Source organism: Podarcis liolepis (genome assembly GCF_965112155.1).
Source record: "Podarcis liolepis genome assembly, chromosome: 2".
Classification (NCBI taxonomy): Eukaryota; Metazoa; Chordata; class Lepidosauria; order Squamata; family Lacertidae; genus Podarcis; species Podarcis liolepis.
Window position 1 is genome coordinate 119,045,871 of NC_139555.1, and position 13,400 is coordinate 119,059,270.

A 13,400-nucleotide genomic window follows, 5' to 3' on the forward strand; every position below is an offset into this window, starting at 1 on the left:
GGAAAGAAAAGATGAAATAGTAAAACTAGTAGAATTGGAAACAAACCTCATAATGGGAAAGATTAAGAAAAGTGATGGATAATGAAAATAATAAGTAGCAAAATGTATAAGGAAACTAATATAACTAACAGTAGTGGTAAATGAATACAGATTGACAACAAGAATTGTATAAACCTGAGAACTTATTTGTTTATGGATACACTATGCTCAAATGTGGAAAATGATAACAATATATAAAATGGAAGAAAATAATGCGATAAAATTATATGTGATATAAAAAACCAGAAGAAAGAAGGAGGCAAGTCAGCTGTGACGAGCAAGTATAAATGTAAAATGTAGTACAATATGTGTATGTGGAGTATCTAATTGAAAAACCAATAAAAACACAAAAGGCAAGAGGCTGCCTTCCGGACCCCACCCCATCTCAACTTCCCAGGGGAAGAAATCTCTCTCTTGCACCCTTCCTTGCTACCCACATTCTTCCTCCTGCACAGTGAGAAATCCTATGTTTTCACTTTCTCATTCTTCCAAAGGGCTGTCATCCTTTGACTCACCCAGGTCCCCTTGGGGCTAAGGACTCCCCCTTAAGCAATCATTGTGAAATATTTAATTAATGCAAAAGGCAAGGAGAAAGAAGCTACCTGCCCGACCCCACCCCAGTTTACCCATCCATGGGAAGAATTCCCTCTCTTGCACTCTTCCTTCTTTGACTCACCCAGGTCCCCTTAGGGATAAGGAACGTCTGCACTCGAGGCCCAGAGCAGGAGCCCCTTGGGAGATCAAGTCTGCATTTCAAATGCCACAAAGGAGAAGAAAGAGGGGAAAAACAGGGACCCCCAGTTCAGAATTTTCTACCCAATCCCAGCATGTCTTATCTTGAGTTCTTGGTAGGCTCCAGCTCACCCCTTCTGGTAGATATTGGTGAATTCACTGACTTTCCTTCTTCATCTCAAGCCCCTTCACTAACCCACTTGGGTGTTTGCTCAGATAAATGGGGCCAGGTGTTGATCGTTTATGTGGGAAGTGCAAAGGCTGCTGGGAATTGGAGTTCACAGAAAAAGAAACTGTGGCAGGGCGGAAGTGTGATCTGAAAAGAGAAATTATACAGCAGAGAGAGAAAAAGAAATGCCCTCTTTCCCCCTCTTGCACTTTGATTTATAGCTTTCTGCTTTTGTTTTTAAATTGTGGCTTGGTTTCACATATTGTCAACATAATAACATCAACCTTTGTGGTTTTCTTAAAAAAAGACTCCTCCGTGTGCCTCCGACACGAGACGCCAGGAGCCTGGCAACTTGAGAACAGGCCTTTCCTGAGGTGCCTCCTCACTCCTGGAACGCTCTTCCCAGGGAGGTTGTCCTAGTTCCTTCCTTCCTAATTTTTAGGCACCAGCCGTTCAGCCAATGAGTGAATGCAGAGCTGCGAGTGATTTGTAAGTGGTTTAGATACCAGGCAATAGGAATCCCCCGAGGCCTCAAAAGCTGCTTCTCCCTTCCTTTGAGTGTACTTATTCTGATCCTTGTGCCTGCTGTGTAGCAGGCAGAATTTCAACAGGTTAGGCTATTTCTCAAAGGGAAATATAACTTTAGTGAAGCTTTCACATGGTGTCACAATTTCAGTTGCAGGTGCAACCACTGATTTATGGTTGATAAAGTCTTCATCTATACAGAGGACCAAGTCTTACTGAATAAAATCCAGCTTGGCTTCTGCAATTCACCAATCTTTTAGGGTTCTTTGAGCAGCTCGGGCAAAGTGGTTTAACCATCAGTTTCTCCCCACCGCCCCAGTTATTCTGGAAACTGTAGCTCTGTGAGGAGAATACGAGGTCTCCTCTAATCCATATCAGCACTCTTAACAACCTTCAGCTCCCAGACTTCCTTGGGGGAAGCCATGACTGTTTAAAGCGGTATCCCATTGCTTTTACTGCATGGTGTGAATGGGGGCTGAGTGTGCTGGAAACTGCAATCTAAATTGGAAAGCTGCATCCATTTTTGTTCTGAGGAGCCAGTGAAAACAGAAGAGCACAAAGCATAATATTTACACAACTTTATTATTCAGGATCGGTAGTCTCAAAACAAATCTAAAAAGTAGAAGCAGCTACTGTGCCAATTTTACATTTCCAACGGGGAAGCCTCTGAAGCCTTTCAAACTTCCCTTCCTTCCTTGGGTCAATCCTTCTCTTTGGTTTCAAGAGCCTAAATTATCCCCAACTTGGTTAATTCAGCCGGATGAACAGAAGAGCCCTCACATTTATTGGGGTGCCAAGAGAAATTCCCAATGTCAAGAGAGAAAGGTGCTGGTTGAGTGTGCTCTGGCCAAGGAAAGAGCTGAGTTTTCTCTAGATTCTCCCAAGAGCAATTTCCATAGCCTAAATGATTACGATAAAGCAACTTTATTACACACACACACACACACACACACACACACACATACACACACACCTATCACATGGAATCTACACAAAGAATGGACCCAAAACCTGAGGCAATGTATTTTAGCCACTTAAAAGACTCAAGAACCCACCCAAAGCATGGATTATGTGTGTGTATTGGGAGATTCAGGGGGGATGTGGCCTCTGGGTGGCTCCTGCGATGCCCAAGAGATGGACGCCGAGACTGAGGTCACATCCGCACCAAACCTTTACAGCTCCTTTGTAGCTATTATATGGCTTTCTCAAAAGAATTTTGGAAACAGTAGTTTCAACCTCATAGGTCTAAATTCCGTACACCTTTACGAACACCTTTAAGTTCCCAGTATTCTTTAGGGGGCAGCTTTAAATATATTGTGTGGATGCGACTTTCTTAGGATAGTTGAGGAAGTTACATGGTTTCCATCCGTTGTGCGTTCTCACCTTCATGAGGTCTCGATTCATCATCTAAACGCTCACTGAGATTTGAATCCTGGTTGGGTGGCTCCCTTGTGTGGTGCTTTTGATGCCTCTGCAGGTCTGCTTTACGGGTGAAGCTCTTTCCACATTGTTCACACTTGTACAGTTTCTCTCCTGTGTGAGTTCTTTCATGTACTTTAAGGTTCGCGATCTGTGCGAAATGTTTTCCACACACAGAACATTTGTAGGGCTTCTCCCCTGTGTGAGTTCTTTTATGTACTGTAAGGTTTGAGCTGTCAGTGAAGCTTTTATCGCACTGCAAACATTTGTAAGGCTTCTCCTTTGTGTGAGTTCTTTGATGTTTAGTAAGGCTTGAGCTGACAGTGAAGCTTTTCTCACACGCCAAACATTTGAAAGGCTTCTCCCCTGTGTGGATTCTTTGATGTCTAGTAAGGTGTGAGATGTAATTGAAGCTTTTATCGCACTCCAAACATTTGTACGGCTTCTCCCCTGTGTGGGTTCTTTTATGTAGTGTAAGGGTCCATTTCCTGCGGAAGCTCTTTCCACAGTCTGCACATTTATGTGATTTCTGTCCTGTGTGAATCTTCTGATGGGCAGCAAACTGCTTCTGATTCCTGAAGCTCTTTCCATACTGCTTCACCTCTGTAGGGCATGTGGGGCTGTTTCCATTGTTTCTGCTCCCACTGCTTATTTCTCCAGACTCTGCCCTTTGAATTGTTTTCTCCTTTGTGGATGTTCTCAAAGCATCTCTGTTTTCTGGTTGTTCTCCTTGCTCAGTGAAGAAGCTACTTTGAGAAACGATGGATTTGTCTGTCTTCTGTTTTCTGTGGCTTCTCTTTTCCCTCCTTGGTCCATCGTGACTCAGGAGGTTCTGCTCCACCATCTCATCCTGTGCTGTTTTCAAAGTTTTCCTTTTGTTCTGTCTCCACTGCAAAACACCTGCTGGATAAGAGAGAAGGAAAACATGGATGTCAGAGAGAGAGAGATGGAAACTGAGACATTCAATGTAATATGTTTTGTCTTTTTGATTCACTTTTGGGCCATTGCTGTCTAAGCGGGCAGTAAGTTGCCATCATGGGTGACCTTTCTTTCCACTCTGCTCAATATCCTTAGTCAGGTTTTGCCGTTGCCTCAGATTCACCAGCAAATTTCTACCTGTACAGATTTTACTCTCGAGAGGAAATATTTTCTCAGTCTGCAGCTGGAAGCTTACATTAGATTTAGGAAGCAAAGCTATATTGTTTGTCCATCAAAAGGTTAGATCAAGATTTCTAATTCTTGATGTATTGAAACTTTTCTAATGCTCAAGAGCAGACAATACAGCAAAAGTAGCAGACTATGAACATAGGGAAAGTAGTTGTGAACAACAAACAAAACAACAAAAAGTACAAAGCGAAATTGAAAAATTGCTCCACACGGCTTATATATAAATATATACAACTCAAGAGCAGTACAGTTTCCCCAGCAAACAGAACCTACATAGAGTGGGTTCTATGTCCATTACTTTTAGTGGGTCTACTGTAAGTTGGTGTAGCATGGGATGACCTCAAAAATAGCCTTGTGTGCTTGTCATTAAGGCCTGGAGCTAAGAAGCAATTCTGCCTGGGGCTTCCCTCTCCAATATGCATTACCTGGGAGTCCTCCTTTGTAGCTATTATATGGCTTTCTCAAAAGAATTTTGGAAACAGTAGTTTCAACCTTATAGGTTTAAATTCCAGACACCTTTATGAACACCTTTAAGTCCCCAGTATTCTTTAGGGGGAAGCTTTAAATATATTGTGTGGATGCAACTTTCTTAGGATAGTTGAGGAAGTTACATGGTTTCCATCTGTTGTGCATTCTCACCTTCATGAGGTCTCGATTCATCATCTAAATGCTCACTGAGATTTGAATCCTGGTTGGGTGTCTCCCTTGTGTGGTGCTTTTGATGCCTCTTGAGGTCTGATTTACGGGTGAAGCTCTTTCCACATTGTTCACACTTGTACAGTTTCTCTCCTGTGTGAGTTCTTTCATGTACTTTATGGTTTGAGATATGTGCAAAATGTTTCCCACACAGAGAACATTTGTAGGGCTTCTCCCCTGTGTGAGTTCTTTGATGTGCATTAAGGTTTGAGCTGACAGTGAAGCTTTTCTCACACTTTGAACATTTGAAAGGCTTCTCCCCTGCGTGGGTTCTTTTATGTACTTTAAGGTTCCATTTATTGCAGAAGCTCTTTCCACAGTCTGCACATTTATATGATTTCTGTCTTGTGTGAATCTTCTGATGGGTAGCAAACTGCTTCTGATTCCTGAAGCTAATTCCAGACTCCAAACAAGTAAATCGCTTCACCTCTGTAGGGCATGTGGGGCTGTTTCCATTGTTTCTGCTCCCACTGCTTATTTCTCCAGACTCTGCCCTTTGAATTGTTTTCTCCTTTGTTGATGTTCTCAAAGCACCTCTGTTTTCTGGTTGTTCTCCTTGCTCAGTGAAGAAGCCACTTTGAGAAGTGATGGATTTGTCTGTCTTCCGTTTTCTGTGGCTTCTCTTTTCCCTCCTTGGTTCATCGTGACTCAGGAGGTTCTGCTCCACCATCTCATCCTGTGCTTTTTTCGAAGATTTCCTTTTGTTCTGTCTCCATTGCACAACAGCTGCTGGATAAGAGAAAAGAAAAACATGGATGTCAGATAGAGAGATGGAAACTGAGACATTCAATGTAATATGTTTTGTCTTTTTATTATACTTTTGGGCCATTGCTGTCTAAGCGGGCAGTAAGTTGCCATCATGGGTGACCTTTCTTTCCACTCTGCTCAATATCCTGAGTCTGGTTTTGCCGTTGCCTCAGATTCACCAGCAAATTTCTACCTGTACAGATTTTACTCTCGAGAGGATATATTTTCTCAGTCTGCAGCTGGAAGCTTACATTAGATTTAGGAAGCAAAGCTATATTGTTTGTCCATCAAAAGGTTAGATCAAGATTTCTAATTCTTGATGTATTGAAACTTTTCTAATGCTCAAGAGCAGACAATACAGCAAAAGTAGCAGACTATGAACGTAGGGAAAGTAGTTGTGAACAACAAACAAAACAACAAAAAGTACAAAGCAAAATTTAAAAATTTCTGCACAAGGCGTATTATATAAATATATACAACTCAAGAGCAGTACAGTTTCCCCAGCAAACAGAACCTACATAGAGTGGGTTCTATGTCCATTACTTTTAGTGGGTCTACTGTAAGTTGGTGTAGCATGGGATGACCTCAAAAATAGCCTTGTGTGCTTGTCATTAAGACCTGGAGCTAAGAAGCAATTCTACCTGGGACCTCCCTCCCCAATATGCATTACCTGGGAGTCCCATTACTTACCAGCATCCATATCTCTCTGAGCTGTGGCTTCACTGGGGGCTGTTGCTTGAAAAATGGGCTTCTGTCTAACCATTCCCTCATGCACAATGTAGGAGTCTTGTTCCTTGGTGGCATCAACAGCAGGCTGGAAGGTGGATTCATTGGGGCCTTTCCAATCTCTTCCACCAGCAATAGGTTTAACTACATCCTCCCCTGGGTGTGTTTCCTCAGGATACCCAATTCTGATATGGACTGTGTGCTTTTGTAGGACACCTTGGTCATACACAATGCAGATGTCTTGTCCTTTAGCAGCATCACCAACAGTCTGGGCTGGAGGTTCCCTGGGGACACTGGAGTCTAGTTTGCTGTGAACGGTACCCTCCACTGAAAGCGTTTCCTGCAAACACGCTTTTCTCTCACAGATGTTGGGGTTGTGCCAGATGTTTTCCTCACCCACAATGCACACATCCTGCTCCTCAGCAGCACCAGGAACTGTCTCCAACATGATTTCCCAGGGGGATCTGCAACTTCCTCCACGAAGAAGGGGTACATCCTCCTTCTCCTCAACTGGGTGGGCTTCCTGCTGACCCTCAGTTCTCTTATGGATGATGGGCTTTGGCTTGATGGGTTCCCCATAGACAATGCACAGGTCTGGCTCTCTAGAAATATCAAGCACCATCATCTTGGCTGTGGCATCAACAACAGTCTGGGCTGGAGTTTTACTTGGGACACTGGAGTCTCCTTTGCTGTAAACTGGACCCTCCCCTGAGCTGATTTTCTGCAAACACATATTTCTCTTGCAGGTGTTGGAGTACTGCCAGATGTTCTCCTCACCCACAATGCACACATCCTGCTCCTTAGCAGCACTAGGAATTGTCTGTACTGTGATTTTCCAGGAGGCTCCGGAACTTCCTCCATGAAAAAGGGGTTCATCCTCCTCATCAACTGGGTGGGCTTCCTGCTGACCCCCCGTTCTCTTGTGGATGATGGGCTTTGGTCTGATGGGTTCCCCATAGACAATGCACAGGTCTGGCTCCTTGCAAGTATCAAACATCATCATCCTGGCTGTGGTCCAACTGGGCTCCTTGCAACCTTCTTCGTAGGCAAGGGTGTCTTCTGCTTCATTTACTGGCTGCCACTTTCCCTTTGCCTATTTAGGAAAGTAGATTGTTTGAAACAAGGTATCTTGAGAAACAGGAAATACAGAGAATTACAAGCATAAGAAGTATCCTGTTCAGCTCAGCCTTCAAAGGATACATTGTGTGTCCCATATGTACACTAGACACCCTCCATCTTACTGTTTTAGGAAAATAGCTCCCAAATGAATCTTTTCCTTCATGTTCCTTCATGTACACAAAAGAATAGTAACTTTGGCCACTTAGCTCAGTACTGTCTACACTGACTGGAAGCTGCTCTCCAGGGTTTCATACAGGAAGCCTCTCCCAAGCCCTACATGGAGATACTGGGGATTGAATGTGCCACCTATTGCAATGTAAGGGAGGCACTCTACCACTGAGCTGCCTTCCTCCCTCCTAAGACTCTTTTGATCTTTGCTCCAGGAAATGTAGCAACCTCCACCTGCAGAAGCCCTAATACACATCCCGTCCCTCTTTTCCTTTCCGTTGTTGACTTTGGGTTGCAGGTCTGCCTTAAACAAGCTCCCCCTTAGTGAAAAATGTAAATATAAGAGAGACAGAAAGAATTACAGGGATAAAGTGTGGCGAAAAAGAATATAAGGTTAAAGCCTCCGCGGACAATCTAGTCTTGACAGTACAAGAACCTTTAACTTTGACAGCGGAAGCATTAAACGTAATTGAAGAATTTGGCATGTTGGTAGGATTGAAAATTCATAAGGGTAAAACAAAAATGATGGTGAAAAACATGAACATGGAGCAAACATATCACCTGCAAAGTAAAACGGAAATAACAGTTGTAAAGAAAAGAAAATATTTGGGGGTCTGGCTCTCCCCAAAAAACACAAACCTATTCAAGGACAATTATAAAACAGCATGGAAAGAAAGAAAGAAAGACAAATTTGGAAATATGGGACAGATTGAAAGTGTCCTTCGGGGGAAGGATAGCAGCTGTCAAGATGAGTGTCTTACCTATGATGCTTTTTTTTATTCCAAACTGTGCTATTGTTGCTGGATTAGGTCAATTCAATGAGTGGCAAAAAATGATTTCTAGGTTTGTATGGCAAGGGAAGAAACCTAGAATAAAGTTTAAACTTCTGACGGATAAAAAGGAAAGAGGAGGCTTCTCGTTACCGGATCTTAAAATATATTATGAAGCCACTTCTATAACATGGTTAAAAGAATGGCTTAGTTTGAAGAACACAGACGTATTAGATCTAGAGAGGTTTGGAAATAGATACGGGTGGCACACATACCTTTCGTATGACAAGGATGGAGTACACCACGACTTTCTAGATCATATTATAAAAAGATCATTGTATGTTGTTTGGAAAAGATATAAAGAGTGGTTTGAAAGGAAAACACCATGGTGGTTGTCACCCCAAGAAGCCTTCTCAGTGAAAAAATCAAATATGAAAGGAGAATGGCTAGTTCTCAGAGACATATTTATAGAAGAAAATAATGTAATAAAGATCAGGCCTTACGAGGAACTGAAAGATAAATTATCAGGTTGGATGGAGTATCACCAAATGAATGACATTTTCTCAAAAGAAAAAAAAGCAAGAGGTTTCGAACAAACCAAATCAATATTAGAAACTGCAATATTACAAAACACAAAAATATTGTCAAAGGTCTGTGAGTTTTTATTAGAATGGTGTACAAAAGATGAAGAAATCAAGAGCGTCATGATTAAGTGGGCAATGGACGTTGGCCGTAGCACTGAATATGAGAAGTGGATAAAACTATGGAACACTGGGCTAAAATTCACAGCATGTACTTTGTTAAAAGAAAATCTGTTAAAAATGATGTACAGATGTTACCTCTCTCCAATTAAACTGTTAAGGATGTACAAAACAGGAAACAAGAATTGCTGGAAGTGTGGGGTGAAAGAAGGTGATTTCTTTCTCTTGCAGTGGTCATGTGATAAGGTAAAAATGTACTGGGAAAATATATACAACGAGCTAAAGAAGATATTTAGATATATGTTTTTGAAAAAGCCAGAGGCATTCTTGTTAGGAATGTTAGGAGAAGATCTGGTTAAGAACGACCAGAAACCGTTTTTATATGCAACAAAAGCGGCGAGGTTCCTGTTAGCGTAGTTTTGGAAACAGAAGCAATTACCAACAGTAGAAGAATGGAGACAGAAGGTAATGGAATATGCAGAAATAGCCAAACTAACAGGGAAAATTCGACAACAGGGTGAGGAAACATTTCAAAAAGAATTGGAAAAATTTATGTTGTATAAAGGAAAGAAAAGATGAAATAGTAAAATTAGTAGAATTGGAAACAAACCTCATAATGGGAAAGATGAAGAAAAGTGACGGATTATGAAAATATTAAGAAGCAAAATGTATAAGGAAACTAATATAACTAACAGTAGTGGTAAATGAATACAGATTGACAACAAGAATTGTATAAACCCGAGGACTTATTTGTTTATGGATACACTATGCTCAAATATGGAAATTGATAACAATATATAAAATGGAAGAAAATAATGCGATAAAATTATATGTGATATAAAAACCAGAAGAAAGAAGGAGGCAAGTCAGCACTGAAAAGCAAGTATAAATGTAAAATGTAGTAGAATATGTGTATGTGGAGTATCTAATTGAAAAACTAATAAAAACACAAGAGGCAAGAGGCTGCCTTCCGGACCCCATCCCATCTCAACCTCCCAGGGGAAGAAATCTCTCTCTTGCACCCTTCCTTGATACCCACATTTCTCCTCCTGCACAGTGAGGAATCCCTTGTTTTCACTTTCCCATTCTTCCAAAGGGCTGTCATCCTTTGACTCACCCAGGTCCCCTTAGGGATAAGGACTCTCCCTTAAGCAATCATTGTGAAATATTTAATTAATGCAAAAGCCAAGGGGAAAGAAGCCACCTGCCCGACCCCACCCCAGTTTACCCATCCATGGGAAGAATTCCCTCTCTTGCACTCTTCCTCCTTTGACTCACCCAGGTCCCCTTAGGGATAAGGAACATCTACACTCGAGGCCCAGAGCAGCAGCCCCTTGTGAAATCAAGTCTGCATTTCAAATGCCACAAAGGAGAAGAAAGAGGGGAAAAGCAGGGACTCCCAGTTCAGAATTTTCTACCCAATACCAGCATGTCTTATCTTGAGTTCTTGGTAGGCTCCAGCTCACCCCTTCTGGTAGATACTGGTGAATTCACTGACTTTCCTTCTTCATCTCAAGCCCCTTCACTGTCCCCCTTGGGTGTTTGCTCAGCTGAATGGGGCCAGGTGTTAATCATTTATGTGGGAAGTGCAAAGGCTGCTGGGAATTGGAGTCCACAGAAAAACAAACTGGTGCAGGGCTGAAGTGTGATCTGAAAAGAGAAATTATACAGCAGAGAGAGAAAAAGAAATGCCCTCTTTCCCCCTCTTGCACTTTGATTTATAGCTTTCTGCTTTTGTTTTTAAATTGTGGCTTGGTTTCACATATTGTCAACATAATAACATCAACCTTTGTGGTTTTCTTAAAAAAAGACTCCTCCGTGTGCCTCCGACACGAGACGCCAGGAGCCTGGCAACTTGAGAACAGGCCTTTCCTGAGGTGCCTCCTCACTCCTGGAACGCTCTTCCCAGGGAGGTTCTCCTAGTTCCTTCCTTCCTAATTTTTAGGCACCAGCCGTTCAGCCAATGAGTGAATGCAGAGCTGCGAGTGATTTGTAAGTGGTTTAGATACCAGGCAATAGGAATCCCCCGAGGCCTCAAAAGCTGCTTCTCCCTTCCTTTGAGTGTACTTATTCTGATCCTTGTGCCTTTAACAGCTGTGTAGCAGGCAGAATTTCAACAGGTTAGGCTATTTCTCAAAGGGAAATATAACTTTAGTGAAGCTTTCACATGGTGTCACAATTTCAGTTGCAGGTGCAACCACTGATTTATGGTTGATAAAGTCTTCATCTATACAGAGGACCAAGTCTTACTGAATAAAATCCAGCTTGGCTTCTGCAATTCACCAATCTTTTAGGGTTCTTTGAGCAGCTCGGGCAAAGTGGTTTAACCATCAGTTTCTCCCCACCCCCCCAGTTATTCTGGAAACTGTAGCTCTGTGAGGAGAATACGAGGTCTCCTCTAATCCATATCAGCACTCTTAACAACCTTCAGCTCCCAGACTTCCTTGGGGGAAGCCATGACTGTTTAAAGCGGTATCCCATTGCTTTTACTGCATGGTGTGAATGGGGGCTGAGTGTGCTGGAAACTGCAATCTAAATTGGAAAGCTGCATCCATTTTTGTTCTGAGGAGCCAGTGAAAACAGAAGAGCACAAAGCATAATATTTACACAACTTTATTATTCAGGATCGGTAGTCTCAAAACAAATCTGAAAAGTAGAAGCAGCTACTGTGCCAATTTTACATTTCCAACGGGGAAGCCTCTGAAGCCTTTCAAACTTCCCTTCCTTCCTTGGGTCAATCCTTCTCTTTGGTTTCAAGAGCCTAAATTATCCCCAACTTGGTTAATTCAGCCGGATGAACAGAAGAGCCCTCACATTTATTGGGGTGCCAAGAGAAATTCCCAATGTCAAGAGAGAAAGGTGCTGGTTGAGTGTGCTCTGGCCAAGGAAAGAGCTGAGTTTTCTCTAGATTCTCCCAAGAGCAATTTCCATAGCCTAACTGATTACGATAAAGCAACTTTATTACACACACACACACACACACACACACACACACACACACCTATCACATGGAATCTACACAAAGAATGGACCCAAAACCTGAGGCAATGTATTTTAGCCACTTAAAAGACTCAAGAACCCACCCAAAGCATGGATTATGTGTGTGTATTGGGAGATTCAGGGGGGATGTGGCCTCTGAGTGGCTCCTGCGATGCCCAAGAGATGGACGCCGAGACTGAGGTCACATCCGCACCAAACCTTTACAGCTCCTTTGTAGCTATTATATGGCTTTCTCAAAAGAATTCTGGAAACAGTAGTTTCAACCTCATAGGTCTAAATTCCGTACACCTTTACGAACACCTTTAAGTTCCCAGTATTCTTTAGGGGGAAGCTTTAAATATATTGTGTGGATGCGACTTTCTTAGGATAGTTGAGGAAGTTACATGGTTTCCATCCGTTGTGCGTTCTCACCTTCATGAGGTCTCGATTCATCATCTAAACGCTCACTGAGATTTGAATCCTGGTTGGGTGTCTCCCTTGTGTGGTGCTTTTGATGCCTCTGCAGGTATGATTTACAGGTGAAGCTCTTTCCACATTGTTCACACTTGTACAGTTTCTCTCCTGTGTGAGTTCTTTCATGTACTTTAAGGTTCGAGATATGTGAGAAATGTTTTCCACACACAGAACATTTGTAGGGATTCTCCCCTGTGTGAGTTCTTTTATGTACTGTAAGGTTTGAGCTGTCAGTGAAGCTTTTATCGCACTGCAAACATTTGTAAGGCTTCTCCTTTGTGTGAGTTCTTTTATGTACTGTAAGGCTTGAGCTGTCAGTGAAGCTTTTCTCACACTCCAAACATTTGAAAGGCTTCTCCCCTGTGTGGATTCTTTGATGTCTAGTAAGGTGTGAGCTGTAATTGAAGCTTTTATCGCACTCCAAACATTTGTACGGCTTCTCCCCTGTGTGGGTTCTTTTATGTAGTGTAAGGGTCCATTTCTTGCGGAAGCTCTTTCCACAGTCTGCACATTTATGTGATTTCTGTCCTGTGTGAATCTTCTGATGGGCAGCAAACTGCTTCCGATTCCTGAAGCTCTTTCCATACTGCTTCACCTCTGTAGGGCATGTGGGGCTGTTTCCATTGTTTCTGCTCCCACTGCTTATTTCTCCAGATTCTGCCGTTTGAATTGTTTTCTCCTTTGTGGATGTTCTCAAAGCACCTCTGTTTTCTGGTTGTTCTCCTTGCTCAGTGAAGAAGCCACTTTGAGAAGTGATGGATTTGTCTGTCTTCCATTTTCTGTGGCTTCTCTTTTCCCTCCTTGGTCCATCGTGACTCAGCAGGTTCTGCTCCACCATCTCATCCTGTGCTGTTTTCAAATATTTCCTTCTCTTCTGTCTCCACTGCAAAACACCTGCTGGATAAGAGAGAAGGAAAACATGGATGTCAGAGAGAGAGAGAGATGGAAACTGAGACATCCAATGTAATA

The 13,400-nt window shown here is 42.4% G+C and overlaps 1 protein-coding gene across 2 annotated transcripts; it reads right to left on the reverse strand.

Annotated features, from left to right (window-relative positions):
- Window positions 1-1,656: 1,656 nt before the first annotated feature.
- Window positions 1,657-7,805, reverse strand: LOC310701332 (uncharacterized protein). Of its 2 annotated transcripts, XM_083492079.1 has the most exons (3): window positions 7,421-7,805; window positions 6,185-7,313; window positions 1,657-3,787 (listed from the first exon to the last, which is right to left on the reverse strand). In XM_083492079.1, the coding sequence occupies exons 2-3, from the start codon at window positions 7,221-7,223 to the stop codon at window positions 2,817-2,819; spliced, it is 2,010 nt and encodes a 669-aa protein (XP_083348205.1). In that variant the 5' UTR covers window positions 7,224-7,313; window positions 7,421-7,805; the 3' UTR covers window positions 1,657-2,816. The 2 variants fall into 2 exon arrangements, with proteins under 2 accessions (XP_083348205.1, XP_083348206.1); XM_083492080.1 differs by lacking the exon at window positions 1,657-3,787 and adding an exon at window positions 4,557-5,476 and having other exon boundaries at window positions 6,185-7,805.
- Window positions 7,806-13,400: the final 5,595 nt, after the last annotated feature.

Coding starts and splice junctions, on each gene's coding strand:
- LOC310701332 (XM_083492079.1), bottom strand. CDS start 7,223: ATGATGATGTTTGATACTTGCAAGGAGCCAGACCTGTGCATTGTCTAT. Junction 3,788..6,184: donor TCAGAGAGATATGGATGCTG/GTAAGTAATGGG, acceptor TCTCTTATCCAG/CAGGTGTTTTGCAGTGGAGA.